General features: G+C 39.3%; 1 protein-coding gene across 1 annotated transcript in view; it reads right to left on the reverse strand.

Annotated features, from left to right (window-relative positions):
• HSD17B3 (hydroxysteroid 17-beta dehydrogenase 3) overlaps window positions 1-19240 on the reverse strand; it is a 45593-nt gene extending 26353 nt beyond the window's left edge. The window contains exons 1-2 of the mRNA XM_037493912.2: window positions 18977-19240; window positions 16770-16816 (exon numbers count right to left, since the gene is read on the reverse strand). Of these exons, the coding sequence (XP_037349809.1) occupies window positions 16770-16816; window positions 18977-19130 (201 nt within the window). The 5' untranslated portion in view covers window positions 19131-19240. The remainder of the gene's footprint in view (window positions 1-16769; window positions 16817-18976) is intronic.
• Window positions 19241-21393: the final 2153 nt, after the last annotated feature.

Genomic DNA, 21393 nt, shown 5'->3' on the forward strand with positions numbered 1-21393 from the left:
GAATCCATCAAAAGGATGGCTAAAGAATTAAGCACCTTTGTCTCACAATTCACTTCATCAGCCTAGTGAAGGGGAGATTGTCCATTAAATGGAAGACAATTTGCATTTTCAGCACAAAGGATGCTCTCTGCCTGATGCCTCTCCTGAAATGTGGCATTTCTCTCAAGAGCCATCCATGTTGTAAAGGTTCCCTGTGAAGTGGTCTGGGCCAGGAGGGGGGTACATAGAATGCCAGGGAGACTGGGTCGGTATTGTTCGCTTTGTCCACTTGAGTAGGGCTCAATCTTATTTCCAGAATGTCCAGGCTGACAGGCTCCTTACAGAGTTTTGGTGGCCCCCTTTTCAGGGAGTTAAGCCACCGAATCACTCCCTTTCCCAGTCTTCACTGCCGGGCACCGTTCTCAAGAAGAATGGCACTGCTGTGATGAATGGGCCCTGTTTTCCTTCTACTGTAACTTTGAGCCGGGGTTAAGGAAGGTGCTCGTTGCTGCTAATCTATAACAGGTGGTGGGAACTCAGGGAAGACAGGGCTTCCTCTGTGTGGCAGTGAATAAAAGACTTGAATTCAGGTGCTAAAGGAGTGGAAATGGTGTGAAAGACCATGGCAAGAATGGCTTCAGAGGTTCATAAGAGCAGGCCCCCTCTCATCCTGCCTCCCCACGCCCATCCCTTGCCACTGTTTTTTTACCACCTGCTTTCAGTAGTGACTACAATTCCTTTCATGGGAGGCAAAGCCTCTCTTACCACTGTGATATACAAATACAGATTAGGTTAAAATGCAACATAAAACAGACTTCAAGAAAGATGCAGCAGAAGTAATTTTCCCCATCTCTATCATTAATGCAACTGCAAAAGGCAACCTGCGAAGAATACATAAATAACATAAGAGAACTCCAAAAGATAAAGAGAGGGTCAATAGGGCCTCCCCTGGTGGCGCAGCGGTTGAGCACTGGGCTGTGAAGCTCTGCCGCGCTGGTTCGATCCCTGGCCGCCAGCGAGGGTCCACATGGTGCGCACACCTCTCCTGCCACTCCTGCTGCTCCCCTCAGCAGTGTATTTCATCAGTCTGTCTGTTCTGTACCCCGCTCTGGCTCTGGTGAATTCTCTCACCCTCCCGCGCTTCTGACTATACCCTGGTTCTTGTATAAATAAATAAATAAATCTTTTTAAAAAAAAGAGAGAGCGAGAGGGTCAATAGCTAAGATCTGAGACCAGAGGAATGGCACAGTGGTGAGTTTCCTTTAGCCTCATATGTCCCAGATTTATTGTAGAAGTTGGCAATTCAAAAACACAAGCCTGTACAGGGAGAAAAAAATCCCAACAGAAGTCTACTCTCTCTAACCAAAGGATCTAAAAGGAGCAACCTTACAAGGAAAAAAACTTATAAATAACAACTGCTTTACTCCAGGCAAATAACTAAAAGTAAAAACTATAGCCCCACCCCCACTCCTATCAGCAAAGACTGAGCAGAGAACTGAAACATTTATACTGGTGAGTCTGCTTCAACAAGAGCCTCACCCCTGCTAGCTGGCATCAAAGAAGACTAAGTAGAGAGCTAGGACTGTCATCCTAGTCACCCTCATATCAGCAGAGGCTGAACTTCCACTGCCACCTGACTAACCAAGTCATCCCTCTCCTGCCCGCTCATCTGCATACCCCTGGGATGGTAACAGAGAAGCTCTAGTGGGCAGTGAGGACTTTCACCATCACCCAAGTGGTAGAGAGGCCACCTCCCACAAGTACCATTGGAGGCTGCTTGGAGATCAGTAAGGAGGCAATCTTACCCTTCCCACCTAGAAGGCCAGTTGAAAACTAGCACTCCCATCCCCACCTAGCAGTAACAAGATGGCAGCAGCATCCTCTAATGGAGGCCAAGTGGAGAAACTAGTCTTCTAGCCCACCTGGTGGAACAAGTTGGTACTCCCTCCTCTCCTGCCAAAGCCACGTTCATGTTAGATCCCAAAAAGAAGATTGAAATAAGACACATAGTCTCATAAAAATCACAATCACCCACTCATCACACCAAGAATGAGGAAGATCTCAAGCTGAAAAACTAACAATCAACAAATACCAACATTGAGATAACAGAGATGTTAGAATTATCCTATTAGGTATTCAAAGGCATTATCATAAAACTGCTTCAATATGCAACTGACAACCTGATTAAAACAAATGGAAAAAACAGAAAGGTACAACAAAGAAAGAAAATATACAAGGAACCAAACAGAATTTTTAGAAATGAAGAATACATTAAGCCAAATTTAAAGCTTGATGAGAGCATAAAAGTGGGGGCTAAAGAAAGAATCAGAGAATTTAAAACAGTAAGAAACCACACAGTTTAAACAACATAGGAAAAAATAAACTGAAACAGTGAATGGCATCTCAGAGACCCATAGGACTATAAGAAAGATGGAATATCTGCATCATTGTAGCCCACCCCCCCAAAAAAAAGGGTCAGGCAGAAAAAGTATTCAAAGAATAATGAGTGAAAATTTTCCAAATTATGAAAAGGCATAATTGCTGGTGAGATCCAGCCTCATGCAAAGCTGTGTGGAGTTTCCTCAGAACACTAAAAATGGATCTACTATATAGTCCAGCATCAACTCCTACAAATATACCCAAAGAACACAAAAATAATAATCCAAATGGAAATCTGCATTCTTATGTTTATTGTAGCTTATAGCTAAGATGTAGAAAGAAACTAAATGTCCCAAAATAAATGAATGGATCAAAACATTGTGGTGTAAGCAAAAGAGACTATAACAAAAACAAAGAGAAACCCCACCAACTGGGAGAACATTTTTGCACACAACACTAATGATAAAGGACTGATCACAAAAATCTGCAAAGAGCTGATGAGACTCAACAACAACAAAGACAATAATCCAGTCAAAAAATGGACAGAGGAGCTAAAAAGAAACTTCTCTGAAGAGGAAATGCGAATGGCCAACAGGCATATGAAAAAATGTTCAACATCACTTGTAATCAGGGAAATGCAAATCAAAACTACCATGAGATACCATCTTACACCAGTGAGAATGGCACATATTAAAAAAGCTAGCAACAACAAATGTCGGCGAGGGTGTGGAGAAAAAGGAACTCTCCTGCACTGCTGGTGGGAGTGCAAACTGGTCCAACCACTATGGAGAGCTGTGTGGAGATTTCTGGACCTACTAAACATAGAGCTTCCATATGATCCAGCAATTCCACTCCTAGGTGTTTACCCAAAGGACACAGAAACATCAATTCCAAAGAACACCTGCACCCCTATGTTTATAGCAGCACTATTTACAATAGCTAAGCTTTGGAAACAGCCCAAATGCCCAAAAACAGATGACTGGATCAAGAAGATGTGGTACATATACACCATGGAATATTACTCAGCATTCAAAAAAGATAAACACATGCAATTTGCAGCAACATGGATGGCGCTGGAAGGGATCATGCTCAGAGAAATAAGCCAGAAAGAAAAAGAAAAATACCGGATGGTCTCACTCATAGCAGGAATCTAGAAAACTTAAATAAGGGACCAGGAAAATGAATAACTATAAGAAAGTGAAAATCAAAATCAACAAAAAACTATGAACCAGAGACAATTTTTGGGGGGTGGGGGGCGGAAGGGGAAGGATTGGGGTCAAAATGGGGGGTTGCAATTGTATGGGGAATATAAAAATAAAATTTATTATTTAAAAAAAAACATTGTGGTGTATATACACAATGGTTAAAGAAGATAAACTCGTGCCATTTTGTGGCAATGTGGATGGAGCTGGAAGGTATCATGCTAAGCAAAATAAGTCAGAAGGAAAAAAAATAAACATCAGAGTCTCTCTGGTAGCACAAAGGGTTAAGTCTAAGCACTATAAAGCTATAGGCAGCCACTGCAGCACAATTTCCATCCCTGGCGAGGGAGCTGATCCACATGGCACAGACCTCTCTTGCCTCGCCCACTGTTCCCCTCAACAGTGTATTTCACTCACTCCACCTGTTCTGCTCCCCACTCTGTCTCTGGTGATTCTCTCAAGGCCCCAACCTCTGGACTATACCCCAGTTCTTGTATACATAAATAAAAAAATAAATATTTAACAAAAAAAAAGGATAAATATCAGATGGATTCACTTACATGTGGAATATAAAAAACTGAGCAAAAGTTCAAAAAAAAGACAAAACCTGCAAGGTGACAATAGATCTGAGGCATACAGCAGAGGGGCAGGAAGGGGAGTGGGCAACACAGGGGAGGGAAGAACACAAGGGACTGTGGTGGTACATCACAGGTGATATGGTGGCAAAAGTACTACAGGGGGGCCTCCCCGGTGGCGCAGCGGTTGAGCGCTGGGTTGCGAAGCTGCCTGCAGCCTCTGCAGCGCCGGTTCGATCCCCGGCCACCGGAGGAGGGTCCCACGTGGCGCGCGGACCTCTCCTGCCGCCCGCTGCTCCCCCCAGCAGTGTGCTTTGGTCCTTCTGCCTGCTCTGCTCCCGCTCTGGCTCTGGTGGATTCTCTCACCCTCCCGCGCTTCTGACTGTACCCAGTGCATGTATAAATAAATAAATAAATCTTTAAAAAAAAAAAAAAAAAGTACTACAGGGACTACATCTGAGGGGAGAAACCAAATACTGTACAAAAGTGAAAATGATGTAAGAAAAAATAAACAAACAACCTAAGTTCCAAGAGATTGAGTGACCTTCAACCAAGATACATATAGAGAAAACCACACCAAGAAACCTTACAAATAAGTAAACTTCTGAAGACAAAAGATAAAGAAAAAAGTCTTAAAAACGTGAAAGGAGAAATTATACTTTACCTCTAGGGGAAAATGATTCAATTGTTGTCAGACTTCTCATCAGAAACCATAGAGATTAGAACCAGCAACAACACTTTCAAGTGCTAAAAGGAAAAGACTATGAACTGCAAATCCTACATCCAGTGAAATTATCCTGCAGGAATTAAGCAGAAATTGAAATATTCTCTAAGAAAGGAAAACAATAAGAATTTGTCACCAGCTTGGGAGTGCAAACTGGTCCAACCACTATGGAAAGCTGTGTGGAGTTTCCTCAGTCTACTAAAGATGGAGCTACCATATGACCCAGCAGTTCCACTCCTAGGGATCTACCCAAAGGACACAAAAACATTGATTCAAAAGAACACCTGTACCCCTATGTTTATTGCAGTGCTATTTACAATAGGTAAAACCTGGAAACAACCCAAATAACCAAAAATAGATGACTGGATCAAGAAGATGTGGTATATATTCACAATGGAATATTATTCAGCAATCAAAAAGATAAACTCATGCCATTTGCAGCAACATGGATGGAGCTGGAGGGGATCATGCTCAGGGAAATAAGCCAGAAAGAAAAAGAAAAATACTGGATGGTCTCACTCATAGCAGGAATTTAGAAAACCTAAATAAAGGACCAGGAAAAAGATGAAGTATAATGAAGAAAAAAATCAAAATCAACAAGCAACTGTAGACCAGAGACTGGGGAGTGAAGGAGAGGAGAGGAGGGATTAGGGTCAAAATAAGAGGGGGTGGGAATTGTATGGGGAATATAACCAAAATGAAAATGCTTACAATGTGCAAAAATGAAAAATGATGTAAGAATTATATAAAATAGGGCCTCCCTGGTGGCACAGGCAGTTGAGCGCAACACTGTGAGGCTGTCCATAGCCTCTGCAGTGCTGGTTCAATCCCCACCAGCCTCAGACCAACCCACATGGCGAGCAGACCTCTCCTGTCTCACCCACTGCTCCCCTCAGCAGTGTATTTCGTCAGTCTGCCTGTTCTGTTCCCTGCTCTGTCTCTGATGAATCCTCTTACCCTCCTGTGCATCTGGCCTATGCCCCAGCTCTGGTATTAAAAAAGAAAAAAAAGAATTATGTAAAATAAAATAAAAATTAAAAAAATAGAAAGGGTAAAGAAAACACATACAGCCCATAACAGTAGTGACTAAACATGGAGCTCTTGCTCTCTGCAAAGCATTTTACCTACCTCCTTCTCCTTCACCCCTACAAAAGCCCAGGTGGGATTGTCATTACCTTGCATTTATTAATGTAGGAATTCTTGAGTGAGCATCAGGCAGAATTTGAACACACAGATATCTAATCAATCCCCAAATATGACTCTTAACCATTTTAACTTCAAAGCATCCCAGACTGAACTACTTCATTACAGCAGTAGTTAGTGGGGAAAGAACAGACACTTCAAGGGGAAAAAGCCTGCCTGAAGGAGCTGTTGGAAGCCCGTAGAACCGTTGAATGCAGACTTTGAAAACCAAAAAAAAAAAAGGAAAAATAAAAAGATTCTACAAGAATAAGAACAAAGCAAGAACAGCCTAGAGCAGAAATAGAATTTTGAACTTGAAGGCTCTTGGGACATATCTTTTGTGCTAATTAAGACCCTGGGCATGCAGACCTCTCCTGCCATGCCCGCTGCTCCCCTCAGCACTGTATTTTGTCAGTCTGTCTGTTCCATTCCCCACTCTGGCTCTGGTGAATTCTCTCACCCTCCCGCGCTTCTTACTATACCCAGTGCTTGTATAAATAAAATAAATAAATCTGAAAAAAAAAAAAAAAAAGACCCTGAAGCCCACAAGGATGCACACATTGTCTCAAATCTCTGGAACCCACAGTGCCTAACCCTCAGGCTACTACATTTCAAAACAGTAAAGAAGAACTTCCACATGAGTTTCCTTATCAGTTTATTCTTTTTAAAGTTAGAAAGAAAAGGGAGCTTTTAGACAACAAGGGCCCACAAGCACGTTAGGACAATTTGAGGGGGAAAAAAACCTTAAAAATCACAAAGAATCTGAGTTGCTTGCTGATCCAGGGAAATGAGGCTAAGAAGACTTTGGATGAAATATTAGGTCCCCAGAAACTTGGTTTCAGGGAAGAAACAGTTATAGAAAGGTGACATCATTTTAAAGCAAATAGCTAGGGCCTCCCCGGTGGCGCAGCGGTTGAGCGCTGGGTTGCGAAGCTGCGCGCGGCCTCTGCAGTGCCGGTTCAATCCCCGGCTGCTCCCCGGCCACCGGAGGAGGGTCCCACATGGCGCGCAGACCTCTCCTGCCGCCCGCTGCTCCCCTCAGCAGTGTACTTCGGTCCTTCTGCCTGCTCTGCTCCCCGCTCTGGCTCTGGTGAATTCTCTCGCCCTCCCGCGCTTCTGACTGTACCCAGTGCATGTATAAACAAAACAAACAAAGAAACCAGCAAACAAATAAATAAAGCATGCCTCTATAAAAAAAAAAAAAAAAAATAAAGCAAATAGCTAGAAAATCTTCCCATCTAGTTTTTGGGGTATGAAGGACACTGCTTAAAGAGTAGTGCTGAGTCATCTTCACAACCTCAACACTCAACTGTTAAAGTTCATACTGAGTATCAAGCATTACTGGTCATTAGAAGGTTGCTACACACATATTAAAATAAAAGCAAAGAAGAACCACAGCTCCAAAAAATGAAGTTGAAGCAGCAGGTCAGTATCAATGAAATTATCATCAGAAGATAGAGGGTGGGGTACAAACCCAAAATACCAGCATTAGGATTTTATTAATACCAGTATGGATTTGGTTTGTTTATATCCTGGAGGTCCCCATCACTTGCCTCTATCAAGGGCTTCACACTGTGTACCTCATGCAAGATGATCAGCATCCATCTTGTCATCCATCAAGATGAAGACTTTTGGGGACAAGAAAACATAGCTGCTGAATGTGGTTTTACAATTCTTCATCAATTGTGAGACTATGGGATGGTGTGACTTGTTCAGGAAATGGATGAAAATTATTTTAACTTCAAAGAAACATAACCTCCAACAAGCAAGTTCAAATAACTCCCATAATATTCAGATGTCAGCAGTTGATGTATTTATATTTAAAAATTTCTCTATTTTATAAAGTGAAAAAAAATTAGATGCTAAACTATTCGAAAAGAAAATAGCTAAATTATCAACCATCCATGTGATGTAATATTATCTTGGCATTTAAAAATCACGTTTTTGACATGAGAAAATGCTCAAAACTAACATTTTAAAAATGTGAATTTGAGATAAATTTGAGTAGTTCAGATTTGAAGTTTAATCTTTCTCTTCAAGAACATGTATTCTTCCAATCACCCTCTGGATATGAGAGAGGGAAGGACCCAAAATGGGGGTCTGTAGGAAAGGGCATATAGAGCAAAGCTGCTGCAGGCCTCCAGCACCTGCCTGAGTTTTGGAATCGAGTTGAACTGAGGCACAAGATCCACCATCAATATAAACTGTGGGCAACAGGAAAGCACAGCCACTGCACCATTGTGTGAAGATAGGGATCCCACCATTCTCTTTGGGAACTGAGAAAGGAAAGACTCCACAAACAAAGCCAGGGACCCCAAGATCCCCTTGTGGAACTGAGTAAATACAGAGGGAGGGGATCTTCAGGGCAAGCACTCACCACCATACCCACAGCATCACTACCCTTGTGTAGTTTTGGCATAACAGTGCTGGACTAGATCTAGCCACCAGTTCCCAACATCCCAGAAGGAGCACTCCAAAGAGATGCCTGGCAACATCAGTAGAACAGTGTCCCAACACATAGAACAAATTAGAAACAAACAACAGGGAAAAAGAAAAATACTTCCCTCAGGGGAAAGGCACAGCATACACGCAAAAAAAAATCAAGAACAATAACTCAACATGTGAGAACTTCTCTGCCTGCCAGATAGAGAATTTAAAATTACCATGATTTTAAAAAAACATAAAGAAGACAAAAAGGAAAAGAATGACAAGAGAAAAATAATTAGGGCCTCCCCGCTGGCGCAGCGGTTGAGCGTTGGGTTGTGAAGCTGCTCGCAGTCTCTGCAGCACTGGTTCAATCCCCGGCCACCAGGTGAGGGTCCCACATGGCGCGCAGACCTCTCCTGCTGGCCACTGCTCCCCTCAGCAGTGTATTCCATCAGTCTGTCTGTTCTGCTCCCTGCTCTGGCTCTGGTGAATTCGCTCACCCTCCCGTGCTTCTGACTGAGCCCAGTGCTTGTATAAATAAATAAATAAATAAATAAATAAATAAATAAATAAATAAATAAATCTTTTAAAAAAAGAGAAAAATAATTAATGAACTGAAGAATGAAATTGAGTCCCTGAAAAAGGAAATGGAAGAAACACAGGAGATCAAAAGATGAATGGAGGAGCTAAAGATCTCTGGGAAAAGCAACGAAACAGAATTGATGAAATGAAAGAACAAATCAGTACTCTCATAGATACAGAAATAAAAAGAACCAAAAAAATAAAAGGAAAGAGAAGTACAAAGGAAAAAGAATGAAGAAACACTTCAAAAACTATCTGTCACCATGAGAAAAGGAAATATGAGAGTTGTAGGAATCCCAGAAGGTGTGGAGAGAGACCAAGGAACCAAGAAACTATTCAAGGAGATAATTGAAAAGAACATCCCAAGCATGAAGAAGGAGATGAAAATAGACATACAAGAAGCGAGAAGAACAACAAATTGCCACAATGAAAGAAAAACTACAGCAAGACACATAATAGTAAAGCTTTCAAGAGTCTAAGACAAGGGAAAAAAAATGAAGCTGACAAGGGGAAAGAAACAGATAACCTATAAAGGAAAACTAATCAGGCTGACATCAGACTTCTCTGAAGAAAGACCATGGGCAAGAAGAGAAGGGAGTGACATATTCAACAAACTTAAAGACAACAAATGCCAGCTTTATTCTGCAAAGCTCTCCTTCCGCTCTGAAGAAAAAATAAGGACCTTCTCAGACAAACAGAATATTCAGAAATCCATCACTCCAAAAATTACTACAAGAAGTCCTTAAGCCAAAACCAATAGAAGGAATGAATAAGAACAGAATAAAACAAGGAGGAAAACCACAACAGGACAAACAAAATGGCATATACAGACACCAATGTATCAATATTAACTCTAACTATAAATGGACTATCTCATCAATGAAAAGACACAGAATAGCAGGCTGGATTAAAAAACAAATCCAACCTTTTGTTGTCTACAAGAAACACATTTAACTAAAAGATAAACATAGACTTGCTGGATCATATGGAAGCTCTATGTTTAGTAGGTCCAGAAATCTCCACACAGCTCTCCATAGTGGTTGGACCAGTTTGCACTTGCACTCCCACCAGCAGTGCAGGAGAGTTCCTAGGTATTTACCCAAAGGACACAGAAACATCAATTCCAAAGAGCACCTGCACGCCTATGTTTATAGCAGCACTGTTTACAATAGCTAAGCTTTGGAAACAACCCAAATGCCCAAAAATAGTTGACTGAATCAAGAAAATGTGGTACATATACACCATGGAATATTACTCAGCATTCAAAAAAGATAAACACATGCAATTTGCAGCAACATGGATGGCGCTGGAAGGGATCATGCTCAGCGAAATAAGCCAGAAAGAAAAAGAAAAATACCGGATGGTCTCACTCATAGCAGGAATCTAGAAAACTTAAATAAGGGACCAGGAAAATGAATAACTATAAGAAAGTGAAAATCAAAATCAACAAAAAACTATGAACCAGAGACAATTTTTGGGGGGTGGGGGGCGGGAGGGGAGGGATTGTGGTCAAAATGGGGGGGTTGCAATTGTATGGGGAATATAAAAATAAAATTTATTATTAAAAAAAAAGAAAAAAAGAACAGTAAAAAAAATAAAAAATAAAAAAAATAAATTCCTAAAAAAAAAAAAGATAAACATAGACTGAAAGTAAAAGTTTGAAAAACAATCCTACAAGCAAATGGACCAAAAAAGAAGGCAGGAACAGCGTACTTAGATGAAATGGAAGTAAAACTAAAAAAGGTAAACAGACAAAGACGGTCACTGCTGCAGGGGGCCTTGTTGCCCCAGCCAGGTAAGACACTGGCAGGCAGCTAAGAAAAAGGCCTCAGACCATGGGACTGAAGTTTAAAGAGCCTCATACCATGGGGCTGAAGAAAGAGGGCCTCACACCATGAGGCTGAAGATTAAGCATCCCTTTGTTTTTTGTTCTTGGTCATAAAAAGAAAAAAACCTGATGGAATGTGCATTGGGCAATGAATTATACGTATAAGAATATTGTAAGTACATGGCATGGAAAATTACTTGCTTAAAAATTAAACACTGAATAATTTGGCCCACTTGACAATGGGAAATAATTATTGTGCAAGGGCATGTCTGATAAGCAACCCAGAGCTGGTCATAATAATATTCCTCATATGGAAGTTCCATAGAGAAGCCTTGTAATGAATCATGAAGTTGATTATGCTAGAAGATTCTAGGTAGAAGAAAAAAGTTCTAATAACTGATTACTGGGAAGAAACTGGTCTCTAGCTGCAGGACATATAGATAGAGGAGTCTCCTGATATTGTAGCCTTAGCGAAAGGGTGGTACCAAGGACTGTTAGCTGACCTAGGTAGTTGTTTAGGCTGAAATAATGAGTCTAAATTTTAATTATCTATTAACTTTTAAGGTAATTTCTTTTCTTAAAAACACATAGGTGCCAAAATGTCTATGGGAAAGGAAAGTACTGATTGTTTTGCTTCTATGCATATGATAATGTAATCCCATCGCTTGCTTTCAACTTATAAAGACCCACTGAGACCCTCAGCAGGAGATGCTTTCACCAAAATAAGAGTGCCTGTGTCTGCCTCACCTCCCTTCCCCTCAGCCCTTAAAGTTTCGCCTAGGCCATCTCATCCTTTCAGGGACACCTGACCCGACTTTGCCAAAAGCTAGTCTTCAACAGGTCACTACAATATAATCAAGGGACAATGGCATCAGGAAATATAACACTCATCAACATAGACTCACCAAATGAAAGCGCATCAAAATATATTAGACAATTTTTATCAGCTCTGAAAACAGACATTGGAGAAGATGCATACACTTCAATACCCCACTCTCACCAATGGACAGATCAACAAGACAAAAGATAAACAAAGACACTAGAGCCCTAAATAAAGACCTAGACCTCATGGGCTTTACAGACAGTTATAGGACACTGCATCCCCAAAAACCTGAGTAAACATTCTTCTCAAGTGTGCATGGATCATACTCCAGAATCGACAACATATTAGGCCACAAGAAAAACATCACATATACATTAGGATCAAAATCATTCCAACTATCTTCTCTGATCATAAAGGCATCAAACTAGAAATAAACCATGAAAAGAAAACAAAGAACCCTCCCATGTCATGGTGATTAAAAGCCACACTACTGCAAGAACAATGGATTAAAGGGGAAATCAAAGAAGAAATTAAAAACTACTTTGGGTTGAACAAGGAGGACACCAATTTCTAGAATGCATGGAATGCAGTAAAAGCAGTAATAACAGGAAAGCATAAAGTAATGCAGGTTCACATCAAGAAACAAGAAAGAACTCAAAGAAACAACCTAATCTTCCATCTCAAAGAACAATAGGGCCTCCCTGGGGGCACAAAGGGTTAAGCACAGCACTATGAGCAATCTGCAGCCTCTGCCAGGGAGTGACCCACATGGCACAGCAAGCCTCTCCTGTCTCACCAGCTGCTCCCTTCAGCAATGTGTTTCAGTATATCCACCTGTTCTGCTCCCCATTCTGTCTCTGGTGAATCCTCTCACCCCCACACCTCTGCCCTGTACCTCAGCTCTTACATGCATAAATAAATAAATCTCTAAAAAAAAGGAACAACAAAAAAACCCTCAAAAATCTGTAGAAGAAAACAATAATAAAAATCAACGCAGAAATAAATGAAATAGAAATTAAAAAATCAATCCAAAAGATCAATGAAACCAAAAGTTGGTTCTTTAAAAAAATAAACAAAAAAGACAAGCCTCTAGCCAGGCTCACATAGAAAAAATGGGAGAAAACACAAATAAATAGGATCGTACGCAAAAGAGGAGAAATTACATAGAATTAGTTGAAATCAAAAGAATATCAGATTACTATGAACAGATATACAAACAAGTTCAACAATTTAGAAGAGATGGACAAATTTCTAGAAGGATATACTCATCCAAAGCTACATAAAGAAGAAATAGAGCACCTAAACAGACCAATTACAAGCAGTGAAAACCCACAGAAAAACTAATCAAAACAATCAATCAGTTTAGTTCAGAAGCAGGATACAAAATCAATGCAGAAAAATCAGTAGCCTTCTTATACACAAACAACCAATCTGAAGAAGAAATCAAGAAAAGCAGCCCTTTTATAATTGAAACAAAAAAATCAAATAATCAGGAATAAGCCTAACAAAAGAAGTAAAGGACCTCTACAAGGAAAATTATAAAACATTGTTAAAAGAAATAGAAGACAATAGGAAGAAATGGAAAGATATCCCCTGCTCATGGATTGGATGAATCAACATTATTAAAATAGCTTTCCTACCAAAAGCAATTTACAGATTCAATGCTATAAAAATAAAAATCTCAATAACATTATTCAAAGAGATACAACAAATACTGATGAAATTCATATGGAACCATAAAAAAAATTCTCAAATAGCCAAAGCTCTCCTGACTAAAATGAAGAATGGAGGTATCACACCCCCAGACTTCAACCTATAATACAAAGCCATAATAATTTAAACAGTGTATCATTGGAACAAAAACAGACACACAGAAAAACGGAACCAAATAGAAAACACAGAAATATAGCCACACATATATGGACAACTAATGTTTGACAAAAGAGCAAAGAATTTGCAATGGAACAAGGACAGTTTGTTCAATAAATGGTGCTGGAAAAACTGGACCACCATAAGCAAAAGAATGAAACTAGACCACTACCTCTCACCGTGCACACAAATCAACTCAATATGGATGAAAGATCTGACTATAAGACCTGAAACCAAAAAATATATAGGAGAAAACATAGGTAAAACACTACAAGACATACATCTCAATAACATCTTTAAAAACTCATCATCCAAGGCAAAAAAAGTGAAGGAAAAAATAAACAGCTGGAGCTATACCAAACTAAAAAACTTCTATACCCAAAAGAGAATTACGCAAAACAAAGAGACACCCCATTGATTAGGAAAAAAATCTCAGAACTCCATACAAGTGGTGAGGTACTGATCACGAAGACCTACAAAAATTTCACATGATTAACAAAAACAAAATAAACAATCCAGTCAAAAAATGGGCAGAAGAACTTAAAAGACATTTTTCCAAAAAGGAAATGCAAATGGCCAACAGCCATATGAAAAAATGTTCAACATTTCTCATAATCTGGGAAATGCAAATAAAAACCACAATGAAATATCACCTTACACAAGTAAGAATGACTCATAGTTTTATTTATTTATTTATTTATTTATTTATTTATTTATTTATGCATACAAGAACTGGGGTACAGGCCAGAGGTGTGGGAGGGTGATAGCATTCACCAGAGTCAGAGCAGGGAGCAGAACAGTCATATGGACTGAAAACACTGCTGAGGGGAGCAGCGGGCGAGACAGGAGAGATCTGCCGCGCAATGTGGGTATCTCCCTAGCATCTGTGGATGGAACCGGCACTGCAGAGACTGCAGACAGCTTGACAGTGCTGAGCTCAACCCCCTGCGCCACCAGGGAGGCCCAAGAATGACACATATTAAAAAAATTAGCGACAACAAATGTTGGTAAGGTGAAAAGGGAACTCTCCTACACTGCCGGTGGGAATGCAAACTGATCCGACCACTATGGAAAGCTGTGTGGAGGTTCTTCAGACTACTAAAAATGGAGCTATCATATGACGCAGCAATTCCACTCCTAGGAATCTACCCAAAGGACACAAAAACACTAATTCAAAAGAATACCTGTACTTCTATGTTTATTGCAGTACTATTTATAATAGGTGAGACTTGAAAACAACTCAAATGCCCAAAAATAGATGACTGGATCAAGAAGATGTGGTACATATACACCATGGAATATTACTCAGCATTCAAAAAAGATACACTAATGTCATTCACAGCAACATGGATGGAGCTAGAAGGGATTATAATCATTGAAATAGGTCAGAAGGAAAAAGAAAAATATTGGATGGTTTCACCTGTAGGAGGAGTATAAGGGAACCAAGTAAGGTATTAGGGGAAAAATGATAACAATAAAAATAATAAAACAAAACAAAAATAAACAGACAACTATAATCAGAGAATTTCTGCAGGGGAGGGGGAGGGAGATGAATCAAAATGAGGGAGAGAAAATCTCAAGGGACTATGGTGATGGTGCACAGGTGAAATGGGGATTATGCCTGAAAAAAGACAGCAAACATTGTAAAAAAAAAAATGAAACAGGATGTAAAATATAAAGAAGGAAGGAAGAAAGAAAGGAAGGAAAGAAGGAAGGAAGGAAGGAGGGAAGGATATGTAAGAAAGAAACCATTGTGTGTACTTATAAGACATTGATGAAAAATAATTGATATTTTAGAGTTAATAAGATAGACCACCAATAAAAAAACAAGAAGAAGAAAAGACTATGGTATTTTTCTCTTATTCAGGTTATGGCTCACATTTCTCAATTGAATTTTACTGTTTTCTTTAGAAATAGACCTATGAATTTGTGTTGTTTATTTCTAAGATTATTTTTCTATTATGAATGAGGTGCTTTTCATTATATTTTAAGGTGTTGTGATTTTTTTAACAGCCATCCTCTTACCATTTCTAGTATTGTTTCTGTTTCTCATATTGTATTTTATATGATTCTAGAGGTCAGGGTAATAGGCAAGAGGAAGAAATAAAACACATGAGAATTCTAAGAAAAAAATAATTCATCAATGAAATGTGGAATTTGTGATAATAACTATAATATTGATAATAACAATAATAACAATATTAACAGAACCAGATATGCTATATATGCATTATTTTAATCATAATTATCTTTTATCAGAGAAACAATTCTGGAAGGAAAGACACAAAGAGAGCAATCATATTCTAGTAACTCTTAGTCCTATGGGATCCCCTTTTTTTTTTTTTAATATTTCAGCACCTATTTTATTTGGAATGTAATGAATCATCAGGAATCTAAACAATGCTACTAATATTCTGAGAAATGTTGGTAGATACTTTCTGCAATTAGTCCATCTTCTCCCTTAAGTTTCAATCTCCCATTCTGTACCTTTGTTTTTCCTTTAAATTTGAAATCCCTGATATCCTAATGCTTTACTCAAAACCTCTGTTCTGACTAGGTAGGTGTACCCAACTGATTAATAAATAGCTTACATCAGGCTCACAGCTTCATTTGAGGGAGGGAAAGAATTAGAATAAATTAAATATCTTTCTGCCTATCTATCTCTCTATCATCTGTATCTATTTATCAATCATCAATCTGCCTACCTACCTACCTATCTCCATTACTTAGTACTTGAGAGAGCCAGGGTTTGGTATTCAAACTTCCTAGTCAAATCTTAGTGGATCCTCTTTTTATATAATACTTTGCAATTAATAATCTTCTTGAAATGCAAATAATAGATAATGTTATGGCTATAAAAATAATTTTAAAAATCAATATATGCCTTAGTTATAAAGGACAGATAGAAGGAAGGTAGCTTATCATTTTTTAAATTGTGTTTAAGTATATAAACACTTACGGTACAATTACACTAAAAATTAACAATATCCCATATATTCCTGAAACAATTCCCAAGGAGAAATAATCCCAGGGGGGTGAAATTATGATCTTTACATTTCCTCTGTAATAAAAAAATACTAGCTTTCATAAATAAATACATATTGCTTTTATAATCAGAAATCTTATATTTGAGACAGACATCACATGGCCTGAATGTGTTCAATACCCAAGAAAGAGAAAGTCTGAGAACACAACTTACCTCAAATGAATATGCTTTTCCAACCCCATCTCCTGCTCCAGTGATCACTGCAAAAAGCAGAAATGGTTTTATTTATTTATTTATCTTTAAAGATTTATTTATTTATACAAGCACTGGGCACAGTCAGAAGTGCCGGAGGGTGAGGGAATTCACCAGAGCCAGAGCAGGGAACAGAACAGGCAGACTGATGAAATACATTACTGAGAGGAGCAGCAGGCGCGGCAGGAGAGGTTTGCGCACCATAGTCTGCGCGCCATGTGGGAACCTCCCTGGGGGCCGGGGATTGAACCAGCACTGCAGAGGCTGCAGGCAGCTTCGCAGGCTAGCACTCAACCGCTGCTCCACCAGGGGAGGCCCCAGAAATGGTTTTAAAGGAGAGAATAGATCTCTAGTCTTCTATCTTGCTGGTCACATTTTCTTTTTTTTTTTTAAAGATTTATTTATTTATACAACAACTTGTGTGCGGGCCAGAACTGCAGGAGGGTGAAAGGATTCACCAGAGACAGAGCAGGGAGCAGAACAGGCAGAAGGATCAAAAACACTGCTAAGGGGAGCAGCGGGCGAGACAGGAGAGGTCTGCCGCACCATGTGGGTATCTCCCTGGCCAGCCAGGAATCGAACTTTTGCTGCAAGCTGTGGACTGCTTCACAGTGCTGCGCTCAACCCCCTGTGCCACCCGGGAGGCCCTGGTCACATGTTCTTGCAGGACTACTCTCTAGACAGAAGATTCCATCATGGTGTCCCTCAAACCTTTCCCACTCTGAAGTTTGCAGTCCTCCCCTCCCTCCATTAAAAGTTCAAAATGAAGCTTTTGGGAGTGGGGAGGTTGGTGAAACCATGGAAAACACTCTAAAATAAAAGAAAGAGTCCTAAACCACCTCATCTGTATCTGTGTGGAGCAGGATATTGAGATACAGCGCACTCAAGCTAAAGTTCACTGGAGACATACTATTCCTAGAACAAAGGAGTTTTCAGTCACCCACGTGCACGTGCACACACAAACACACAAACACATACACAAACACACACAAAGTTGTAAGTTTTCTAGCTTTAGTATATGAAGATACAGAATGCACAGTTCAATATGAGTTTCAGGTTAACAATGGTAGTTTTTAGTGTAAGTATGTCCCATGCAATATTTGGAGTGATCTATACTAAAAAATTATTGTTTATCCAAAATTCAAATTTAACTGAGTGTGTTGTATTTTACCTGGCAGCCCTAGAAAGTTCACATCTCCTTATGCATGTATTTCTTAGATGATTTATATTTTCTAAAGTCATCGGATTTCTTGATTCCCAGCTTGGAAATCTATCTTTAGCACTTCATAAAGAGATACTAAAACCATAGCCTTATGCCTTTACCTTAAACTCAGCAATGGAGCTGAAACTCACAAGAAACGAACTCACAAGAAACATCCAGGAAATAAAACCTAATAGAAAGTAGCATTTAATCATCATGGTACACAAACCAGACCCAGATTCTAACCATCTTGAAAACATAGCTCCCAAGAGATCTTAGATGCCTTGATTCTGGAATGCCTTCACAAACTCATGATATGACTCAGAGAAATATCTTTTAATAAGGGAGAGGATTAGGGAAAAAAAGACAAAACTAGCAGGCAAACTATAAATCAGAGACATTCAGCAGGGGAGGAGGAGGGAGAGGGATCAAAATGGGAGTGGAGAGCACAGAGACTATGGTGATGGTTCACAGGTGTCTTGGTGGTGGTAATTTTATAGTGATTACACCTGAGAGGAGAAATCAAACTTGTACAAAAATCAACAATGATGTAAAAATATATACTTAAATTGCTTGAATTTCAGAATTTTAAAATGCCCTGTAAGAGAATGGAGGAACCCAGGACTTTTGAAAATATGTAAAAGAGGATATAGAAATTTGTGCATTCTTTATTGTTTATATCATTATAAACTCCATAAAGAAACAAACTCAGCTAGCAAGGATGAGAGGGCAGGCACATAGGGGAGAGCTGAGTAGCATCCTCCCTAGTTATTCTCCTCAAGCCCAACATCTTGTTTTTTAAGAACATTTTAACTTCACTCATTCTTTCCACCACCATCATCCAAATTAAAATCACCCAAAGGAATTACACCTTTGCTTTCAAAAGGAAGAAAAGCAATATATCCCTTGAGACATAAATAATAAGAAGCAGATATAACAAAACAGAAGAGGTGGAAAGCTTTCTTACCTGCCCACTGTCCCATTGACTTCAAGAAAGACCTTGGCAGAGCTCTCCAGAAATGCAAAAAAATACATTTGGAGAATCTCACACACTTCACCAGGTAGACCAGAAATACCAACAGCCCTACCAAAATGAAGAGCTGCTCCAGAACCTGCCCCATGACTGCACCTTAGCAAATACTGTCTTGGAACTGGCCTGGCCCTTCTACTGGCCCTCTGGGGCATGTCCTTCATCTTCCTGAAATCACTGGGCACATTGTATAAAGATTAACCTCTTTATACAATCTTCTGATTCACAGGCTTTGGCAGAAGCTGTTCTCTGTAATCTCTTTGCAACACTGTTGGACTTTCGTAACAGCAAGGGAGTGCTGGTGAAGAAGTGAAAAGTGGAGGTAAAGAAAAATAAAGACTGGATCACGGAAAAATGTCAGTCCAGGTTGCTCTCCCAGAATTTGGAAGCTAAAAAGAATGCAGTCATGTATGTTATCATTCATTTATTCAACAAATATTTATTTGACCGCCTGTCTAATGGCATATGCTGTTGGAGACATTGTAATAGACAAAAGTAAATAAGGTGGGGTCTTCACAAGGTGGGAGCTGGGATTCCAGTATGAAAGACAATATGCAAATAAGGTAATGTCAGAGGTCAGTGCCATGGAAAAGTGCTACTGAGTAATCTTTTAGAGAAGGTGTTTATTTTTTTAAATTTATGTATATTTTACATCATTGTTCATTTAAAAAAAAAAAAAGATTGCTTTCCAACCCCTCAGGTATAGTCCCCATAGAATTTCCTTTACCAATTCACCTGTGCACCATCACTGAGCATAATTCCTTCTATCTCCACCCAGGTTGCTGCAAATGGCATGAGTTTATCTTTTTTGATTGTGAAATAATATTCCATTGTGTATATATATATATATATATATATATATATATATATGTATACCACATATTCTTGATCCACTCATCTCTTTTGGGGCATTTGGGTTGTTTTCAGGTTTTACCTATTATAAATAGTGTTGCAATAAATATAGGGGTACAGATAATCTTTTAAATCAATGTTTTTGTGTCCTTTGGGTAGATCCCTAGGAGTGGAATTGCTGGGTCCTAAGGTAGCTCCATTTTTAGTAGGCTGAGGAACCTCCATACAGCTTTCCAGAGTGGTTGGACCAGTTTGCACTCCCACCAGCAATATAGGAGAGTTCCTTTTTCACCACATCCCCGACAATATTTGTTGTTGCTAGTTTTTTTTTTTTAAATATGTGCAATTCTTACTAATGTAAGGTGGTATCTCATTGTGGTTTTGATTTGCATTTCCCTCATTATAAGGGATTGAACATTTTTTCATATGTCTGTTTGCCATTTGCATGTCCTTTTTGGAGAAGTTTCTTTTAGTTCTTCTGCCCATTTCTTGACTGGATTGTTTACTTTGATTTTGTTGAGTCCTGTGCATTCTTTGATTATCTTTGTGATCAGTACCTTGTCAGTTGTATGGAGTGCCAAGTTTTTTTTCCCAATCAACGGGGTGTCTCTTTGTTTTGATTAATGTCTCTTTTGCTGTATAGAAGCTTTTCAGTTTGATGTAATCCCAGGTGTTTATTTTTTCCTGTCCTGAAATTTGTTGAATATGTCACTCCCTTCTCTTCTTGCCCTTAGTGTTTCTTCAGAGAGGTCCGATGTCAGCCTGATTAATTTTCCCTTATAAGTTATCTGTTTTTCCCCCCTTGCCAGTTTCATTATTTTTCCTTGTCTTGGACTTTTGCAAGCTTTACTATTATGTGTCTTGCTGTAGTTTTCTTTTCATTGTGGTAATTAGGTGTTCTTATCGCTTCTGATATGTCTATGTTCATCTCCTTTTTCATGCTCAGTAAGTTCTCTTCAATTATCTCCTTGAATAATTTATCAGTTCCTTTGTCTCTCTTCTCACCTTAGAGAAGGTGTTTAAAAGGAAATTCTGTGAGCTGAAATTTGAATGAAAGGGAGGAATCAGCCTGCAACAATGATGTGACCCTTCTGGATAGTGAGAAATGACCTTTGGGGTGGGCAGATGGGGTGAGCATGACAACCAAAACAGAGAAAGAAGGACATAGCTGTCATCCAAGAAGTACATCCCAGATTTCAGTCCTTAGCTCTTTTCTCGAAAATCCATAATTACTCATCTGGTCACAAACGCAACCTCTTGACTTTAAGAACACTGAATGCTGAAGAACCTCAAATGTATAGATTTAATGGTCATTCAGTCTGGTCATGCAGATTTGCCCAACCAATTTTCTATTTAACACTTCCATTTAAATGGGTATCTGTAGGGTAAGGTAAAAAGTACCAGGCTTTTCTGCCCTCCTGCCATTAGGATTGATGATGGATCTGTGGGCCTGAATGCATGCCTGATGGCAGGCACCTGGAGTAAGGTGTGGGCATATGTAA

The sequence above is a fragment of the Talpa occidentalis genome, unplaced genomic scaffold, assembly GCF_014898055.3.
Source record: "Talpa occidentalis isolate TD23 unplaced genomic scaffold, MPIMG_talOcc4v2.1 talOcc4.7, whole genome shotgun sequence".
Taxonomy (NCBI): domain Eukaryota; kingdom Metazoa; phylum Chordata; class Mammalia; order Eulipotyphla; family Talpidae; genus Talpa; species Talpa occidentalis.